At 39.0% G+C, this 21,388-nt stretch overlaps 1 protein-coding gene across 6 annotated transcripts in view; it reads right to left on the bottom strand.

Annotated features, from left to right (window-relative positions):
* Nucleotides 1-2,670: 2,670 nt before the first annotated feature.
* Nucleotides 2,671-21,388, bottom strand: part of PHACTR2 (phosphatase and actin regulator 2) — a 130,227-nt gene continuing 111,509 nt past the window's right edge. The window contains exons 12-14 of one of the 6 annotated variants that reach the window (XR_003910522.1): nt 21,150-21,226; nt 9,014-9,243; nt 2,671-7,370 (exon numbers count right to left, since the gene is read on the bottom strand). Coding sequence is in view for 5 of the 6 variants with exons in the window: in XM_029943785.1 (XP_029799645.1) it covers nt 20,646-20,697; nt 21,150-21,226 (129 nt within the window). In the remaining variant the exon portion in view is untranslated. Of the gene's footprint in view, nt 9,244-20,575; nt 20,698-21,149; nt 21,227-21,388 lie in introns of those variants that run through there. The other 5 variants (XM_029943784.1, XM_029943785.1, XM_029943783.1 and 2 more) reach the window with 5 other exon arrangements.

The raw sequence follows: 21,388 nt of genomic DNA, 5'->3' as shown, positions 1-21,388 counted from the left end.
ATATATATATATATATATATAATTCATTTTGATTTGTAAAGTTGATTTTTTCGAATGTTTATCTATCTTTGAGAGAGAGTGTGAGCAGGGCAGGGGAAGAGAGAGGCAGGGAAAGAGGATCTGAAGTGGGCCCCGCAAAGACAGCAGGGAGCCTGATGTGGGGCTTGAACTCATGAACCGTGAGATCAGGACCTCAACTGAGGTCAGACGCCCAACTGACTGAACCTCCCTGGTGCCCCTAGATTTGTTAAGTTGAAAAGCATAAGTATATTAAAACAATTTTTTAAATGTTTATTCATTTTTCAGAGACAGAGAGACAGAGCAAGAGCAGAGAGGGGCAGAGAGGTAGGGAAACACAGCATCTGAAGTGGGCTCCAGGCTCTGAGCTGTCAGCACAGAGCACCATGCGGGACCCGAACTCACAGACCATGAGATCATGATCATGGACACTTAACCAACTGAGCCAATCCAGGTGCCCCGAGCATAAGAATATTTTTACATTTGTAAATACTGAAATTTGCACAAAAGTTTGACTACATTTCTAATGTATTCAGCTTAAAAGTTATCAAAAAGTTTCTTATAATGACATTTGGGCCTTTGAAGTGCTTATAATCAAATTGGTTACATTTATATATGGTATTGAACATTTTATTTTATTTAAAAAATTTTTAAACATATATTTATTTTTGAGAGACAGAGACAGAGCATGAGTGAGGCAGGGGCAGAGAAAGAAGGAGCTACAGAATCTGAAGCAGGCTCCAGGCTCTGAGCTGTCAGCACAGAGCCCAACACGGGGCTCAAACCACAAATTGGGAGATTGTGACCTGAGCTGGAAGTCAAATGCTTAACAGACTAAGCCACCCAGGCACCCCTGGTGTTGAACACTTAAAAAAAAATTATAACGCAATAGCTGCAGAAGACATTTGAACACTACCTAGAAGGATAGGCCAATGTTAATAAATACAAGAGAATTCTAGCTCGAAGGCCGTGATGTTGGAAGAATGCATAATGTACTTGGAGAACAATGAGTTTCATTCACTTAGGCCCAAGTGAGGAATAAAAGGAGACAGTAATCTGGACCCGTGGTCTATGGTGAAACCACAGAAAAGGCTAACTTGAAGCACCGGGGAAGTATTGGGTAGGCAGAAGGGACTCACTGGAAAGTTCTGAGAAGGACTCATATGAGGGCTATCCTTTAGGAAGAATAATGTGGTAGCAAGATTAAGAACAGATTGGTTGGGGAAGACTCAGAGAGGCAATGACTAAGATTTCAGAGGTAATCAAAGGGCTAAATGTAAAGAGGTATCAAATCTAAATTGACAGTGGAAAAGATGACTTATAACTTAAGGGTCAACGGGCACTGAATTGCCTGTTCTCTCCACCTTAGGATATTTTATGAAAAGTTAGTATCTACAGCTTTTCTCCTTAACACCCTACAAATAGTACCTGTTTTGGGCAGAAGAACAAAAAAGCCTTCACACAAATTTTAGGTTCTTAGCCTTTCTCTAGATTTTCATGTGTTCTACTCTTAGAGACCACCTGTTATGGGGCAAAGAGTTCTAAACCCATCAAATGAGCAAGGACTTGGCTTGCATGTGGACATCAGTACAGTGGCAGCCACTCCATACAGATGTCTCTGTCGGGGTCCAGCAAAGAGACAATCACAATAAACCTGATGCCACCACAGTGTTATGTAAAATGAAAAAAAAAAAGGTCTATTTCTTACCTCTCTTGAATTCTAAAAATTAATGTTTCAATGTAGAATCTAGTTTAGTATAAGCAACAAAAGTGTAATATTGAATGATTACACTTACCTTGGGGATGTATAGCTAATTTTTAAGAGCATACTTGGGGCCAATTTTTCAAACCTACTTTACAAATTTTTAGTCCCAGGGCACCTGGGTGGCTCAGTCTGTTAAGCATCCAACTTCAGCTCAGGTCATGATCTCATGGGCCGTGAGTTCAAAGCCCTACATTGGGCTCTGTGCTGACAGCTCAGAGCCTAGAGCCTGCTTCACGTTCTGTGTTTCCCTCTCTAACTGTCCCTTCCTTACTCATGCTGTTCCTCTCGTTCTCAAAAAAAAATTAAACATTAAAAAAAAATTTAAAGAGCTTTGTTAGTCCCAATCTTCTCTTATATATATCTTTTATGTAGGATAATCATACACAAATTGCTTGTCAATTTTCCTCTCATACCTTTGCCCTTATCCCTGAGTTGAGGGAGGCTAAGTTACGATTTGTAACCACTGTTGAAAAAGTGATAAATATATTCTATTTCCTTTTTTGGCCAAAATATGCTCCCAACCTCTCTTTGCTTATAATACATTAAATGTAAGCATAATGAGGAAGTTTGTTTATTTTCTGTATTATAAACTCTAAAGGAACTAGCTTTTGTTTTTATACAATATAATGTCAATAAAAACATCAAGATCAAAATCCTCAGATATAAAAAGAACAGCAAGTCTTAAACTGTAAGTTGCTGTTTAAAGCACTAATCCTTAGATATTTTAAATAAAAATTACAAATCACAAGACCTTACATACAAAAATTTTTGAATTAGTTGCAGTTGGAATAGTAAACAATTAGAAGGGCTATCTTATTCTTGCTTTATGGGGAGAACTCAGTGAGCTTTTAATTTAAAAATAATGAGCACTGTCTACTACAATAGAATTGGAAGAAACTAAAGTTGGGGATTTCCCAATGATTTTATTGAGGTAACTTTTCCCAATTTTATACATATATGCATTTATATATACTTAAGAAAGCTAAACAATGTTCTAAGGCACTTGGAATTGTGCACAGCAAAGTATCCTATAATATTATACAACTAAATAAAGCATAATTTTGCTTTTTAAATAACACAAACACCAGTAAGGAATAGAAAAGATAATACATAGTCTGTCTTTCAGGTTGCAATAGTGGAATACATATACATATCTGTGTATACTTGGAGGTATTTCTACCCACATACTATATAATACAGTACAGACCAAAGACAACAACAGAAAAGAGAAACTGTCGTGTTAATCAGTGTACAGTTCCAGTTATTTACACTCACAGATATTGTACCTGTGTAATATGTAGAATCAGATCACTCACTGGAAATCAGGAATCATTCAGTCAGTCTGATAATGATCACAGCTTACCATTCTTAACCACTTAAACCGAAGCTTGAATAACAAAAGAAAGCATACAGTTCTTTATTCAAAGATCACTTTACATAGAAAAAAAGGACAGGTTAGGTTTTTGCTAGGTACTAAATCTGGTGAAATTGGTGCAGAATGTTTGGAACACATTGGCACATTTCTAAGCCACAGAAGAAATCTTAAAAAAAAAAATTAGTGCCTAAATTTTAAGTAATGAAAGTGGTCTGACCCTAGATTTATTCGGATTGTTTTCAAATGCTAGTTTGCACTGTAATGGTGACATCCCTCTCTAGCAACGTAATGATACAATCAAACTATAATAAAAGCATCCAGTAAGGGAAAAGTCCCCTAAATTGGCAAGTGGCACAAATATTTTTGGCATTTTAATATACCATGAAATTGACCTGAGGGTAGAGTGGCATTCTGCCTCATTTACTCCCTTTAATTTGCTCTTAAAAAGAAAAAAAAATACCGGTATTTAACAAGATAAGAATTCTTAAGCACCATCTAAAAGTTCACAATATAACCACTTTTATCGACTCTGAGTTGTGCTGTCTCAAAAAGGATTATTTAGAAATTTTAATAATAAAAAAAATTTTAGTGGCTAAATGATTCCATTCTGTTAGCCACCACTCATCCAAATTATTTTAGGGCATATTTACTATGCAGTTCTGGTGATAAAAAGTGACAGAATAAGTATGTTTATGTATTGTTCTCATAGTTTAATGATGTTTCACCTAGGTAAAAAACTCATCTTGTTTTGTGTATGACCCTCACTGAAGTAGGAACAATATGCATGAAATCTAGTTAATCCACTCTTCCTGCATACCTCAGAAGTTTAGAAAAATTGAACTACATGACTATACCAGGAGAATTCAAGCATTCACATGTAGATTAAATGCTTCTTTAAGAGGGTAAATAGATGACTACTTTGTAACTCAAGGAATGTGCCTTACCAGGTGAACTCTAACGGTGATTTTCATGGACCACAGGTTCTGTTTACATGGATTGTTAGTTGTGTGTTTAGCCATACAGTTCAATCCTCATGACACTGACAAAGATTGCAATCAACAGTGTAGTTCTGAAGTGAAACTGTGAGACCAAAACTGAGAAGAAACTTGGCTTCACCTGAAATTTCTCCTGAACAGAACAGAGACTAGCCAAGTGATTATGGCCCATGGAAACTGCCAAGGCTGCCTGGCAACTTCCTCCCTGAAGAACCGGCAAACTAAAGCATCACTGGAGCAGAAAGCTTGAAAAATAAAGGGGAAGGAAACTGTTCAGGGCGCAAAGTAATGCAAGGCAAGGCAGTCAGGACCATGTTTGAAATAGGTACCTTCCCTGGGTGTCCTCAAAGCGCACTAGACAGGGGGATTCAAGTGAGGTGATGCTGCCTTCGGAGGGCCTCTGAACCCTGGGGACGGCTTCTGACTTTGGGTTTTACAGCGACTGGGCATGCTACTGGCATTTAGTTAGCAGGGGCTTAGGATACTAAATGTTTTGCAATGTCGGGGACATTTCTGTGAACAAGGAATTGCCCAGCTCCAAATGCCAGAGGCACCCCCACTGAGTAACACTGATCAACAGTGCTTTGCTCATAGGCGCAGCTTGCGTGAGCAACGTGACAAGCTGGGTGACACTTTTTGTGCGGTAAATCCTAGCATTGCTAAAAATGACCCTCGCAGGTAGGGTTGGTTTTTGGTGAGAATAGCTGCCACAGGCTTCTCCTATTTTATTTTATTTTATTTTTGCCAGAAATCTTGCGGAATGCATACGGGATTTGTTAATTTGAAATGAACTCATGAGCTATGCTTCCATTGTTTTCTAGAAATGTTAATGGTGGTTCCCGTTTTCATATAAAGCTTCGGCTTAATATTACTGAAAGTAAAAGGAAAGTGAAAATGAGAACGGTTTGGGAGTATTCTACCTTTGTCCCCAGCACCCTTGTGTGACTGCCAAGCTTCTTGAAATCTGAATTTGAACTCCCTAGAGAAGAGTTTTCTCTCAGAAAAATGGTCCTATTAATTTGATGATGACTTTGGCCACTGCATTCCCCTCTAGGACATATTTCAGTTCCAGAAGGTCATTCTGCTTTGCCAAGCAAAACAGTGTGATATATCCTGCCAGGAGGAAGAGAGCAAGTGCTCAAGAGTGGGGCAGGACCCATTTCAAGAGGCCGAGGGACAACTCGGCAAATAAACTGCATCTTCGTGGCTCCTTCCTGCTCACAACATACTCCAATAACGTGAAGAAATTGATTCTTGTCACAAATCATCGACTTTCACTAGTAAGGTTAGGGGCAATAATATGGCTGGAATTTAGGAATGCTTCAGCTACTGTACTGATGAAATGACATAAATGTATAGATCTGCCATCTCACCTATTTAAAGGAAGATTTCTCACGGTGTTTAATGTGCTCCTGGCACCACTTAAAGAATAATACACTGAAGAAATTTTTAAGCAAGACAGGAGGAAAAGAGCATTTTCACTCTTTAAATGTGTACATACAACTCTGTGGTAGGCAAGGCTGTCTTCTGTTGTGAATGTGGTATCATTTTTGCAAGCTGTGTCTTTTTGACTATTGAGTATAAAATGCCTGCTATATGTTAAGATGTGGTACATATCAGTACATATTAATGCAGATAGTTTTCTCTTTTAAGTGTAAGCTACTATAATTTTTCAAAGTACCAATGCAGACTGATTAATGGTAGGGTGTGACACCCAAATTATGGGTTTTAAGAAATTATCTCTCGTTGTCAATATTTGATGATTTTTCAAGGGTGTATTCAATTCCTTTACTGTCTTAAATAGATTTCCACTTACATTTCAGAACTTTCTAACAGAAATATATGTACTAACGTTACAGAAAGATACATGACTACAATCATTATGCTAATAAAGGATATGAAAATGAAACCAGAAAGTCTGATTTTGAGTAAATCAAAGAGATGGATGAGTTTGCTTTTTCCTCCGTTTAGAACAGCTATTCAGATACCCAAAATGGTTCTCTGAATATTATAGATTTAGTTTAAATAATTTAAGGAATGAACATAAAGGTAAATTACATCAAACATAAAAAATGCATGATGTTTCACATACACAGGGAATGGTCAAGCGGGGCTGCTTTAAATGAATGCTGAGCACCAGAGGAGTAGTTTTGTTAGACCATGGAGATAAAGCCCACCGCGGCTTCTTATTACCTTAATGTTAATGTTCTTCTGCTCGATTTTTCAAAAGACAGAAATGGTCCCTTTGTGTTTTATAGTCTGTCTAGTTCTTTCCTGCCTGGGATCTGCCTGGATATGGGTTTGTTTGCTTCCCTCATCATATCTTGGGGACTCAGGAAAACTCACTCACCTCCTCCAGGTCAGCCTAATGTCTCATGTTAAGTAGGGAAAAGCCTGGTTTGTGTTATAACAGCCTGATTCATGCACACACTTATTTTCTTCATAAAACTGTGGCTTATTGGTTGGGTAGCAGAAATGCTGGCGTTGGATCTAGGGTGGTCCACAACTTTGCATTCTTTGGGGCTTCCAAAAAGAGATCCCTGGATGGGTTACCAAGTGAACATGCAGTGTTTCCGCCTTCTCCAACTAGCTGTTAACATAGAGCTTTATTCTGCAAGATACAGGTTAGCTATATTCCTTCCATTGTTTCCACAGAGTTTATTTAAAGAATCTCATGATACATAACTGGTGGTTCCAATTCTTAAATATTAGACTAACGGTGGTAGTATTTTTGACTTTTTCATTTCTAACTTGTAAACTTTTCTCTAAATGTGTCAATTCATATGAAGAAAAAAATGGGTGTAGTTCATAAATCTGACATATCATACAAGCAAGACAGTATATTGAAAGACCAGAGTCGCATTTTTGAACTGGGTGCATCTGATTGGAGGGAATAAAAAAACTGCATCAGAGGCACCATGAATGGGAAAAAAATTGTTCCTCTTATCAACCAAATGGAGATTTGCCACAACCTGTGTCTCAAGTGCTAAAATGGTGATAAATGTCTTGTATTTAGCATTTTATAGAGGCCTTGTGACTAGAAATTAAGACAATACTTAAAGATTAAAAAATTAAAATATCATTACATTCCTTGGACTTTTCCCCAAGACACAAAAGTGACCATCTCACAATCTTGTAAGGAAAAGGAGGACTTCAGCAAGAATCAGAACAAAGTTAATGTCCATGGCTGGATCGAAGCACCAGGACATGGACAAACCTGTCAGCCAGAGAAAGACACTTAGGCATGCAGAAAATTTTTTTCAAAAGCAAACGTCCATCTTGTACATAAAATGACAGCAGCAAGGAGTCTGGGTTTATTAGTGCACATAGCTGAGGGCAGCAAGATGTGAAGCTTCTTTTCTCGGTTATAAGATGGTCCTAGTCTTTTGTAATAGGCCAACTGGGGCTAAAAGTTCTTATTTTTAAAAAAAAATCATTCCATTTTAAGTGGTTCTGTAAAATATAAATGAATGACAGGATCTAAACTTATCCACCAGATTAAATGTTTGCTATTTTCGTTGAAATAGCAAATTACCGTCTTCCCTATTGTGAGCCAGAAACACTTCAGAAAATTCTAGGCCAAGCTCTGAGAATAAAATAAAGTCTACTATGTCTTGTCTTGTTATTATATGTCTCATGTGTTTTTAACATGAGGAGCACAATGCAATCATGACAGAACAACTAAAGGCAAGGGGGTATTTACATCTGGTCATACGTGCTTGGGAACAGAAGCCATGCTGCACCTGTGACTCCATGAAAAATAGCAAGATGGCCACTGAGGCTGTCTTCATGTAAACAGTACTGAGTCTAGGCTCACAGAGAAACCTTCCATGACTTTAATCCCACTGATCCTTTCACATTGGAAGTCAATGCTACATTTATGGATGTAATCTGTAGACTCTTAAAATATAAGACAAGGTCCTCCTCACTTGCCACTTAGCAGAAATTTTCTGTGTTCTTTTAAGCCTTTGGGTGAGTATTCTTTTGATCCATGTACTTAATTTTTTTTAATAGCAGCAATCCAACTTAATGCAGCCTTGAAAATGAGTAACGCGCCCACTCTGAGCTAGCTAACTGCTGGCAGAACACTTGGATCTGCTTAAGTTTTAACTCTGGACTCTGAATTTTTTTTAAAAAGGTGTGACTGTCAATATTATCCTCCTTAGATCAAGCAAGGTTGTTTTGACTTTGAAGATAGCTAGGGAAAGACCAAAAGAGTTATTTCTAGAGCTTCCTACAGATTTATAGGGTCACCTTCATCTGACTTTATTCCCAGTCCTGTTATCCTTGTAGAGGTTTGGTACATTAGATAAGGAGTATAAAAAAAGAAAAGTGTGTATAGCTACGTTACTTGAAACATGCAACAAAATTTGGGCAGGCATGCTTGTTAAGAGTCAATAAACGTCTCTTGCATTTAAGAAAAAGATGCATGAAAACACTCAGACTTATTTCTGGCAATTGGATTCACTGGCAAAACATAAAGCAATGGTACTATACTGCACCGACAGAACGGTGAAACGAGAATATTCTTCTAGCATCAGGTCTTTAAGGAACCCACATTGGGCGATTAGATTACCACATCCCTTAATAAGTTCTCAGCTACCAAAAGCCTACTTCAAAAATATTTATGCCTTGATTTTTTTCCTTTCTTCATTAACATAATGAAATATTTCTCTTTTTTTCTGGTTTTCAACCCCTACTCATCTCCAGTGCCCAGCAATTCCAGTGCCCATTTCCCTTGAACCCGCACTCTACAATTTGGCTTTCTGGTAACAGGGAACCAGCGATTGTCTTCTGCTCATCTTCTTTGATTGAAAACTCCTGATGGAAAATAACTGGTGGAACTGTTGTGTTGCTTACCATCAGTACACACGCTGGACAGCAGAGTCACTGCACCTGTCCCTTTGCTTGTTGGCCCCGTCTGGGCTGTATAGGTGGGGAGCAGTTTCCATACATTTCCTTCCCCAATTAAACGGAAACACACACATTCAAATACCAGTGCAATATCAGGTTTTCAGGAAGAGAGGCTTCCCCCAAAGATGATCAGTCTAGGTTTCCAGAGTCTCACACTTTGTTACGGACGGTGAAACCTGACAGAAGAAACAGAAACTCTGTGAGTCTGTGGTATAGAAATACACTCTGCAGTTAGTAAACCGAATTAGGGACAGTAATGTTTATAATTAAAGGTGGCTCTAGACATCTCCAAACTGAATTACTGTCACAAATTACTGGCGTAAGAGAATACTGTTACAAATGCTAGGCTGGAAAGCTGGGATAGCCCCCTCTATAAAATGCTGTGGTCATATCGAGGATACAGAGCGATCAATTCACAAAATAAAGCAAATCTTGAGCGCCATGCTCTGATCTGTACTGAGCTGAGTGGGATGTTTCATACAGGGTTTGGTTACACCTGGTCCTACTTCTAGCAGGCAAACACTTTCATTCTCTTCAGCATCTCATCACCTTCCACTGAAGATGCTAAGTCTACTTTGTTCACCCGAATTTCCAAATCCCTGCCAGGCATTTCCAACTAAATGTTCCACTAAACACGTCCACAACTATACAAATGGTCTTTTCTTGTAAATCTACCTTTGCGCTTTCCATCTTGTTAAACAATCTACCTTTTAAAAGAATTTTAGTCTAGGACCCTCAGATTTGCAACTCATTTCTCTCCATATCCAATCTTGCCTTGACTATCGTCTTTGAGTCCATTAAAGTGTTCCCATCTTTTGTTAGTGCTATTTTAATGACATGCTAGCTAGCCAGCTAGCTGGTTCCACATCCCTCCGTGTGAGTTCCAGAATCATCCTCGCACTTTTGGAGCCCTGTGCTTTTGTGCACATGCTATGTACACTAATACTGCAAGTCCCTCCCTTCATTTCCCATCTATGTTTTCATATCAAGATCAAAGTCAAAAGCCATCTTCTCTATAACATCTTATCTGACCTACCTCTTCAGCCCGTTTCTGTGGTTCCACACAGAAAGTTTATGCAACTCTATTTAGTTGTTTCGTTTGTCTTGTATAATCTAATGTTCATTGGTCCTCATCAATCAGTCTTCTAATTCATTTCCCTGTCCAGGCTTAGAGATGTGGAGATCAAATCTGTGCCCCACATTGTCACTACCAATATCATCATAAACACTAATCTGATCTTTCCAGTTCTTTGTTAACATCATTGTATCATTCACTTTTCCCTATGAAATAAAATTTAAATTTCTTAGAGTAGTGATTGAGGCCTTCAGGAAGTGGCCCAACCCATGTTTCTAACTATATCTCTATTACTACTTCCAAAATACCCTCACTTCCAGGGGCGCTTGGGCAGCTCAGTCAGTTGAGTGCCTGACTTCGGCTCAGGTCACAATCTCACAGTTCCTGAGTTTGAGCCCTGTGTTGGGCTTGCTGCTGTCAGTGCAGAGCCAACTTCAGATCCTCTGTCCCCCTTTCCCTCTCTCTCACCTATTCTCTCTCTCTCATTCTTTCTCTCTCTCAAAAAAACAAAACAAAACAAAACAAAACCTTAAGCCCTCAAATGCGCTCCACTTTTGTGCTCTGCCTTTTGTCCCATCCCTCTTCCCATCTCCATCTCCTGCAGGGTCACTCTGTGAGGACTCCACACTCCCTGTCCCCCACTTCTCAAGGAAGCATGAATCGCGTTCTCTTCTGTGTTCCCATAACACTTGGTTTATACCAGTTATTTATCACAGTATATGATCTTTTTGTAAGCGTGCCTCCACTAAGATCATGCAGCATGGAGGAAAGACTTGCTTTTAATCATGGAGTAAAACATCTGGCCCATTAAACAACTTAAAATATGTTGCCACATAAAATCAAAGCATGAAAAAATGAAAAATCAAAGACATAACAGTTGAAGTAAGACTGGCTATAAGTTGATAACTGGAAAAGCTGCATGGTGGATGCATTGGACTTTTTTAAAAATTTAATTTGTTTAACATTTGTTTATTTTTGAAAGACAGAGTATGATCAGGGGAGGGCAGAGAGAGGGGGAGACACAGAATCCGAAGCAGGCTCCAGGCTCTGTGCTGACAGCTCATGAAATATGAGATCATGACCTGAGCTGAAGTTTGTTGCTTATCCCACTGAGTCACCCAGGCATCCCAATATGGGGCTTCTGATATTACTTTTGCATGTTTGACTTTTTAAAGTCCAAAGTTAGCGAACTTGTGAACAAAGTAGGGATGTGTCCACTTTGAGTTCAATTTCTGATGCCAGCTGTGGCCATAACCTTGGGAGGTACAGGAACTTCCAGGCTCTACATTTGTTAAATGGAGACAAGGTTCCTGTTTCAGTCACCGGGTGTTGTGTTAGCCCTCTGATCATGCAAAATCCTTATCTAACTCAGGCCCCTGGCACTGGCTACTCCTTTGAAATACCCCCCCTCCCTCCTTAGTGCTGATAACATACTCTTGTCATTTAAATCACAGCATGGGCTTTATTCCCTACGGGACCTTTTCTCTGCCATCCTATCTATATACACACTCTTGTCCCTTCAATAGCATCCCATTACATTCTCTTTTGTTTAAAAATGTTTTTTATTTATTTTTGAGAGAGAGTGAGAGAGCAGGGGAGGGGCAGAGAGGGAGAGAGAGACAGAATCCCAAGCAGGCTCTGTGGCATCAGTGCAGACTCCTACACAATGCTCCAACTCACAAACCGTGAGGTACTGAATTGAGCCAAAATCAGAGTCGGATGCTTTGACCAACTGAGTCACCCAGGTGCCCTTACATTTTCTTAATAGTACGTAGCACAAGCTGAAATTATCATTTTTATTTATTTGTTTACTTGTCTCCTTCAGTAGAATAATAACCATGTGAGAGTGAGGACTTTATCTGACATGTTCCAAATTCCCAAGGTCCAGAACAGAGTCTGGCTCACTCTATGTGCTCAATCAATACTTACAAAATGCAAAAAAAAAAAAAAAAAAACAAAACCTGAAAACATCTATACTGGCATGTAGAAAGTTATTTCATAAGCTTTCTATAAATAATTCTTATAAATGAAGAGCTTCCCCACCCGCCCCCTAATTAACTACAGTTACATTTATATCAGTCTACGACATCCAATATGGTAGGACATTCCATCATGCTTTCTAGGAAGAGTCAACCATAACCTGAAGAAAAACATAGAAATTCTATGAAAATATTTCAAAACAGTAATTGAAAACCTTTTAAACCAATCTTCTTATATAGCCAATATTTTATATAAAATATAAAAGAGGGGGTAACAGCCCAAAGTACTAATGTTTACTTTGTGCCCAGCACAAGTCCAAGTGCTACATACACTACCTAGCTTAATCTTCAAAACAATCCTATGAGGGATGTACTTCGTATCCCCTCTGTACAAATGTGGAAACAGACACAGGGATGCTAAGTCATGTGCCCAAGACACAGAACTGGTAAGTGGAGGCTCCAGGCTTCAGGCTCTATTCTTAACCTACGCCAGACTGTGAGAACAAAACATGCCTTCACTCATACTTTCTTCCACTCAGAGGGTTTTCTTGATGCCCTCTGGGTAGAATGTAATGGAAATCAGTTAGATTTCCACATCTGTCTGTTAGTTCTGATCAATTTTGACCAGAGAAAAGCCCTGTTCCACATCGCCGGCTACACTTTGATTGCTACTGTTCTCTCAAAAACATCAGCCTTTTGTTATAAAGGGAACTCGATGACCATGGGTTCAGGACAAACGTTTTGCAGTGACTGGAAAAGCGAGTCCAGTGATGTCCTCGGGGCTGAAGTGAGCAGCACCACTTCCCTCCGCACATGACACACACACACACACACACACACACACACACACGCTGTCCGTATCACACCCGGTGAGCAGGAGCCCTGGAGGCCGCAAGGACAGTACAGACAGACAGACTGCGCGTGGGGGACCTTCACCCCACAAGCCACCAAAGTGCAGCTTTTCGAGGAATTAAATACAAACTCATCTAAGCGAGCAATGATTTTAGCCCTCTCCTAATTTGCTGGGGTTTGTACACCAGACATTTAGCAATGCTCTCATTTTCATCTGGTCCTGGGTTTAAAGGACAAACATGGGGAAACATACACGACAGGTTAGGTCTTCCCACTGGTAATGTCTGTGGGATGAAGAAGGTGATTTAATAATCGAATGGCACAACAAAGTGCGTAGTCAGCGGACCAGCAGAGATGTAAAACCTTCGAAAGCCCAGCATGTTCCTGGAAAGCATTCTGATCCTAATTTCCCAAAATTAGCAGGACACCATAAGGTTTTCTTTTTATGTTTTCCTGCGGGCGCTATTTGCCCATGGGTCCTATTAGAGAATGAACTCCACGTCTGGATTGCGCGCAAGGTCACAGGCGATCACGTGGCTCTCAGGGCTGGGTAAGAGAAGGTGACCAACCGACAGTGTGAAGGCAATAATATGCCAACAAAGCTAGGGGTCAGAAATGTGCCCTCTCCAGGGCACCTGGGGAGCTTAGTCGGTTAAGCATCCGACTTCAGCTCAGGTCATGGTCTCACGGTCCGTGAGTTGGAGCCCTGCATCACGCTCTGTGCTGACAGCTCAGAGCCTGGAGCCTGCTTCGGAGTCTGTGTCTCGCTCTACTCATGCTCTTTCTCTCTCAAAAACAAACATTAAAAAATTTAAAAAAAAAAGAAAGAAAAAAAATGTAATCTCTCTTCATAGGGACTGCCAGATCTGGTAAAACACCCAAAACTAAAAACAAAATCTCATATATTTCCTTACACTATCCAATCAGAAAAGCACATTTATATTCTGTTTAAAGTAGTCACCTCTTCTTCCAATTCAGCTCCAAAATTTTATGGTTAGAGGTACTGAAAACGTAAATTGTTCTGACGTTTGTTACTACTCGATGGTTTGCATTCATTTTATTTATTTTTTTAAATAGTTTATTGTCAAATTGGTTTCCATATAACACCCAGTGCTTCTCCCCACAAGTGCCCCCCCACCATGACCATCACCCCCTCCCTCCCTCCCCTGAAGGAAATTGAAGAAGACACAAAGAAATGGAAAAACATTCCATGCTCATGGATTGGAAGAATAAACATTGTGAAAATGTCATTACTACCCAAAGCAATCTACACATTCAATGCAATCCCCATCAAAGTTGCACCAACATTCTTCTCAAAGCTAGAACAAACTATCTTAAAATTCATATGGAACCACAAAAAATCCCGAACAGCCAAAGTAATATTGCAGAAGAAAACCAAAACGGGAGGCATCACAATCCCAGACTTTAGCCTCTACTACAAAGCTGCATTCATTTTAAAATAGAATAAGTTCTGCTTTACCTCCAGAGAACTCTGCCTCTCTCACAGTATGAGAGTTTGGCTTTTGGCTTCCCGCTGATGGAGCATTAAATAGATGTATTGTACCTGAAGGATACCAAAACTTCTCATCCACTCTTTTCTCAGAACTCTCCTAGGACTCCAAAGTGAAGTTACCTACATTTTCTTATTATTATTAAAACTGGAATACATTTTTCTTATTTTCATACTGTTGAGAGGAAGTAAGTGAGAGGGAGAGCTATTTTTAAGTCATGGGATTCAGGTAAAGATCATTCTTTTCCATAAAGATGTTTCCTCCACAAATTAATATATTACTCACCTTCCTGTAAATTCATTCAGATAATAGAAAATAGAAAACTCCTCACAAATGTAACTTGTGTGTACTTGCGTGTTGGATACAGACAGAAATCCTGACTAATGCATTTCTCCTTTATTTAAAAGGGTTTAATGGTTGTGGCACATACCTGTTAGACACATGAGCAGGTTCTCCTAAACCACAGCTCCTAGTTCTACCTGAGAAGCCAGACCACATGCTGGATGGGCTTTTACTGTTCTAAATACTGAGCCAACTGCATTTGAGTCTAGAGTTTAAAGCTGCATTTTGCAGCTCTTTTTAGTTTCTGTCTAGTTAAATGGAGCACCCATGGAAGAGAACAGCCTTGCAAAAGGAGCCTTCTCATTCATCGGTGGAGAATCCCTCATTTAATTTAATTTTAATTTTTAATGTTTAGTTTTGAGAAAGAGAGAGAGAGAGAGAGAGAGAGAGACAGAGAGAGAGAGGGAACATGCAAGTGAGTGTGGGAGGAGCAGAGAGAGACAGGGAGACACAGAATCCAAAGCAGGCTCTAGGCTCTGATCTGTCTGCACAGAGCCTGACCTAGGACTTGAACTTATGAATTTTGAGATCATGACCTGAGCTGAAGTCTGACACTTAACCAACTCAGCCACCCAGGCGCCCTGCCCCTTATTTAATTTTGACTGAGGTCCAACGTGTAATTCCTGCCATGTCACATTTTGATAAGCATATCTAGAAGCTAAAAAAGCAGTTTGCTTTATCTGTAAATCTACTTAGGATAGTAATCACTCAAAATGGGATAGAAGGAGATAATCACTTTAAATACAAGCATATCTCAACATAATCACATTAACAGTTTTCTGAAAAGTAGAGAAAAGAAAAGGAAAAAAACCTATAACCCCACTCTATAAAGAACTGTTAAGAGTTTTTGGATGTTATTTCCTAATGCTTTTCTATGCATCTGAATTAAAAACAATTTTTTAAAGTTTGTTTATTTATTTCAAAGGAGAGAATAAGCAGGGTAGGGGCAGAGAGGAGAGAGAGAGAGAGAGAGAGAGAGAGAGAGAGAGAGAGAATCCCAAGCAGGCTCCATGCTGTCAGTGCAGAGACTGATGCAGGGCTCAATCCCAGGGACCGTGAGAGCAGGACCTGAGCTGAAATCATGAGGAAGACGCGTCACTGCCTGAGCCACCTAGGCGCTCCTTTATACATCTGAATTTTAAATAAAACTTTCCATTGCTATTTATAGTTTTATCACTATCCCGATTTTCACTTAACAATATGCCAATGATCTCTCGAGACTCACTTTGATGCTACGAAGGTCAATTAGATGATTCTTCACTTTAATAAAACAAGTAAATAATTTATAAGCTAATAAAATTACACACCACTTCACAATCTAAAAAGTACTCATACTTACTAAATTCAAAGCTTACTTTTTAAAAGTAATATTCTCTCTTGATTATAAACCTAATCCATGTGGACACAAAAAAATTCTGGAAAACAGAATATCCAGAAGATTACAATTACTCATAATCTTAACGTTCAGCTAGCTGTAACTATTTTAAAATTTAATTTTTAACTAAAATTTGACCTTTCATATAATTTGTCTTTATAATTTAGAGAATCATTTTAAATCACAGAACTGCTATTTACTATGGAAAGGGAAGGGGCTTTGCCGCGGTGGTCTCCTTCCAGAATGCAATAGTCCTATTAAATAATACATCGCCCTTCAAATGGTCTTTTGGGTTTTGAACAGTAAGCGGGATGGGCAGCTGCTGGTGGCAGAAAATAGAGGACGTGGCCAGACAAGCAGGAAGTGCTCTCAGGAGCCAGGCCACAGGATGAATGGTCTTGGGGACCGCTAGTCCTTCCCCTTGTTACATACCCCAGAATGCACTGTAACACCAGAGAGCCATCCAAAAATAGTGGGAGACTCCGGGCAATTAGATGAAAGAGTGACTCACTGCATCTCTTTACCGCTGCAGATCCAACATGTCACAGAATATATTCCACAATGGAGGTTTCAGAGGCATCTTCTCGGTACACCAATAACAAGAACGCGACCACGGATTTAGCGCTAGCACATTATTCAAGGAAAGCTACCGTGGTGGCAACCTCACTCACAGACAGAGAACTCAGGGAGTGGATCCCTCAGTTTTCTTTTAAATGTTTGTTTTTGATCATAAATTCTTGTATTTCAAGTATTCAAAGAGGGAATTTTCCCCATCCCTGCCCCTACCCACCAATGCTCCGCCCCAGAGGCAACCAGTATTACTGGCTTTTTGTGAATCTCTCCAGATTTACAGAAGCAAAGGGAGCTCTCTCTATGGGACTGGATTCTTCCAATAGTGACTGATACATCACTGTGGGGGAGATTATCTCTGGATAAAAAGGTGCCCGGGCAGAGAGAGCAGGGCTGTCTCAACCCTTTTATTAATCACTCTAAATCCACAGGGAGTTAACGATTTAGGATTTGAATGGCAGGCTTACTTGATAGAAGGAGATAATGTCTGGCACTAATAAGAAGAGCTAATAAGTGAGCTGCTCTCTATCTAGATTGCATTTAGAGGGCTAGGGAATGATCCGCAGCCTGTACGCTCCCTCCAAGGGGGCTGCTGCTGAGAGCAACACCATCTTCTACGTGAGCCATTTTCTATATGTACAACATTGCCATCTTTTGGTATTATTTTGATTAAACTCAGCAATATTTACCAAACCTTTTTCCTCTTAAAAGAAATACTGAAAACAATGTGAAAATCATAAGCATGATTTTTATAAGTCTTAGAGCCAAAATATTTCTCTATTGGAATGCAACTCTAATGATGTAATACAAATTAATGGAAAAATAGCAGTAGATATTTGCTTTGCTGCCAGATTTTAAAGAGTACTTAAGCAAGGCATATTTATCTTAGTTATATGAATATTTAATTTTTCTTTATCTGGATAGGCATTTTAAAGAGCGTTAAATCAATACAGTATTTGGAAAACTTTTATAGCTTATCTTTGTTACCATAAAAAAAAATCCTATAATTTTCTCTTGAAATGCAGCTCATCCCTATTTACATCTATGAATATTTACTTAAACAATAAAGACATTAATAGACTTTTATAGTATACAACAAGTATACTCTAAATTTCTGTAGATGAGTAAATATAGAAAAGTAGCCAAGGAAATTTTGATGGTGAAAAAATATGGTATCAGAAAGAAAAACACATCACAAATCTATTCTAATTAAACAGTGTGACATAGTGCAAAGACAGACAATAGCTCACTACAGCATAATAAAGAATCTGTGGTGCCCAGCAGGCCCAGCCAGGGAACATGCAACTCTTGATCTCAGGGCTGTGAGTTCAAGTCTCATACTAGGTGTGGAGCCTACTTCAAAAATTAAAAAAAAAAAAAAAAGAATCCAAAAACTGATCCATATGTATATTAAAAAAAGACTGTCACATCAAGGGAGAAATAAACAGGGCAACTGACTACTGATTTAGAACAAACGAAAGTTAGTTACTCTCTTGAATCATACATCCAAATAAATGTCCAATGGATGAAAGATCTAAGTGTAAAAAAAAGCATATATAAGAACTGAAGAAAATAGATTTATAATCTGGGCCTTCCTCCATAAGACACAGACCAATGAAGTAAAAGTAACAATTCAGACATATCTGAATATGCAAAGATTTAAACAAAAGACCATTAAAAAAAGTTTAAAAGTTAACAATAAATTGGGGGAAAGTATGGTGACATATGTAATAAAGAGAGTATCCACAATATCTAAGGAGTTTTTGCTAATCCATATGAAAGAAACAATCCAAAAGAAAACTAGTAAAAGTAAATAAAAGTTGTACATGGTCAATAAAGATATGTAAAAATACCCAACCTTATAGAAATCAATGAAGTAATATATGATTGTTTATTCTTTAGACTATAGACCCCTCACCACCACCACCTCCACCACCATCACCTCCTGCTCCACCAATGTTGATGAGGGTGATACACCAGGCATGCTCATAAACTGCAGATTACAGAATAGCACTGTACAAAATGTAAAAAATATATCTCCAGTGACTTGGCAAATCTACTCATGGACTACTACGGAAATACTGGCGTCTATGTGCAAGGATATATTTAGAAAGAAAGTCAAGGTAGCACTGCTTTACTAACGAAACACTACAAATTCCATGGCATCCATCAATAGAATAATTCTTCAATAACTTATGGTATATTATTTACAAAATGCCATCGAGTCATTCAAGTGAATGAGATATACACGAATATGGAAAGATTGTCTCGATCCTGTTTTGTGTGTGACTTGGAAGCTATACTTAAGGCACATGTGTACAGACACATAAATCATATACATACACATACACGTTTGTAAATGTGCAGAAAAATGACCAGAAGGATCTACACCAAACGTTTCCTGGTGATTACCTATGAGAACGGGAATGAAATTGGAGAAGGACGGAGTGAAGGAAGTTTTTATTTTCACTGGATGGACTTTTGTACTGTTTGAATGCTTAATTAGAATATATTGGTCCATTACAAATATATATGCAAAAACTAAATGACATTTACTCTCTTTGCAGCCTCCTTTGTAACTTGTTCACAGCGTACAACAGAAGAGAAAGAACCTCCTTCAGTATACATTTTCATTTTTTATAAACATAACTTCCATAGAAACACATTTTTAAATTTTGGTTATTTTCTTTTGTAGTTTATTCTTCATATAACATGATCACATGAAAATGAGGCAATCAGGATTTCTACGATTTCTAGGAAAACTATGCCAAAGTAAAGCTATCCTGAGTGATAAAGAATAGATTGAGTGCAGTCACTACGTCTCAGGGGCCAGGACTCAAGAGCACAAACACGTGCATGCTATCTTTCCAGTTACCCAGAGGTCCCAGCCAGCTCGATGTCACCATAAATATTCAGCCACCTTATTACGATCAACTTTCCTGGAGAAATATGGCCACAGGTGTCAAATATCAGCATGAACTGTTGCTGACCTCAGGAGTGGAAGGGAGAAAAGGGAGGGACAAACAGGTCCGGCATGATATGGGTGTGTAGCTGGTCCAAGGGTAGATCAGGAAAGGAGGCAGCCCTCAAACAGAGAAAAATCCTATACACTCAAGACGGCTAAAAGTCCTGAGGCATTTACAAATAAACATGATATAGGAGGAACCAAAACAAACAAACTTCCCCTAGGAGAAAGGGGGGGTTTCTTCTGCATATGAGACATGATCATGGAAGCAACAGCTTTGGAGCAGGGAGGCCCCCATCGACTTTGGGGAAGGAGTCTGCTATTACATTATGAAGTTATACCATGACTTCCCTTATCATAGAACACGCTCAACATGGAACAGCCCACCCTGAGGAGCCACCGCACGCAGAGTGGCACTATAATGTACGGCTGTCCTGCAGAGGCTCTTCCTAGCCTAAGGAACCAGTATTTGCTCTCCAGAAATACCTACTGTGGTCTTCTTTCTGTGATCATCTGTCCCGGTATATTTTTTAACAATTCAATTTTCTTTTAATGTTTTTATTTATTTTTGAGAGAGGGAGAAGAGACAGTGTGAGTGGAGGGGAGGCAGAGAGAGAGGGAGACACAGATTCTGAAGCAGCCTCCAGGCTCTGAGCTGCCGGCACAGAGCCTGATATGGGATTTGAACCCATGAACCATGAGACCATGACCTGAAACAAAGTTGGGATGCTTAACCAACTAAGCCACCCAGGTGCCTCAACAATTCAATTTTTAAAGATTTAATTGGCATGCAAATTTTTGGGAATATACATGTTTAAAAAAAAAGCAGAGCACATAAATCCATTAGAGAGAAATAAACAGAACACCTGTTAAGTGGTGGTGGTGGGGTGGTGGGTGAGGGGCGGGTAGTCAGATTGTATGATCACATTCAGGTCCCTTCTGGTTGCAGCAGAAGAATAAACTGAAACCGAGGGGTACTGGGAGTTAAAAGGATAGGATTATTGCAATCTTCTAAAACACCAGTGAAAACTGGATTCCTAGTCTAAGTTAAATCTTCTAAAAACTGAGTTTCTATCTCCTCTAGAGATATGTCTACTGTGATCCCAAAGCAGACACACAGGTGGCCACAGTGGCTCTTTCAGGCATCTGTTCTGGGCATAAAACTTCAACTGAGTCTCCTTAAGGACAGAACAAATGATTCTAATGCTTTTCTCCCGACCCAGAAAATAAAGCTAAGAAAGACACCCAAACATAGCCCTTTGGAATGATTCAGACATCTGTGAAAGAAAAAACAAAACAAAACAAGACTTAATTTTAGAAATGTTCGTTAGATGGCGTTAGGCTCATCTATATTTAAAAAAACTTTTCATCATGGTAAAAGACACATAACACAAAATACGCTGAATTGCATACCTTGTAAACTGTCGACTCTCTTCATGAACTTCCATTTCTGTGCTTTTAAATTCATTTAGTTCTTTCCTTATTGCTGCCTAAATAGGGAAAAAAATAGATAAACAGAATTGTACTTAGGTCACATATTTCCTTAGCATAACAGCATCAACAAAGCAGACATTCTTTTAAGAAACACCTTGCAAAAAGAGATTCCTAATTTCTACTAGGTCTTTACCTAGTAGAGGTAAGATAAATGTAGT

The sequence above is a fragment of the Suricata suricatta genome, chromosome 7, assembly GCF_006229205.1.
Source record: "Suricata suricatta isolate VVHF042 chromosome 7, meerkat_22Aug2017_6uvM2_HiC, whole genome shotgun sequence".
NCBI classification, from domain to species: domain Eukaryota; kingdom Metazoa; phylum Chordata; class Mammalia; order Carnivora; family Herpestidae; genus Suricata; species Suricata suricatta.
The sequence above is the reverse complement of the archived record's forward strand: the minus strand, read 5'-3'. Positions and strand labels throughout refer to the sequence as shown.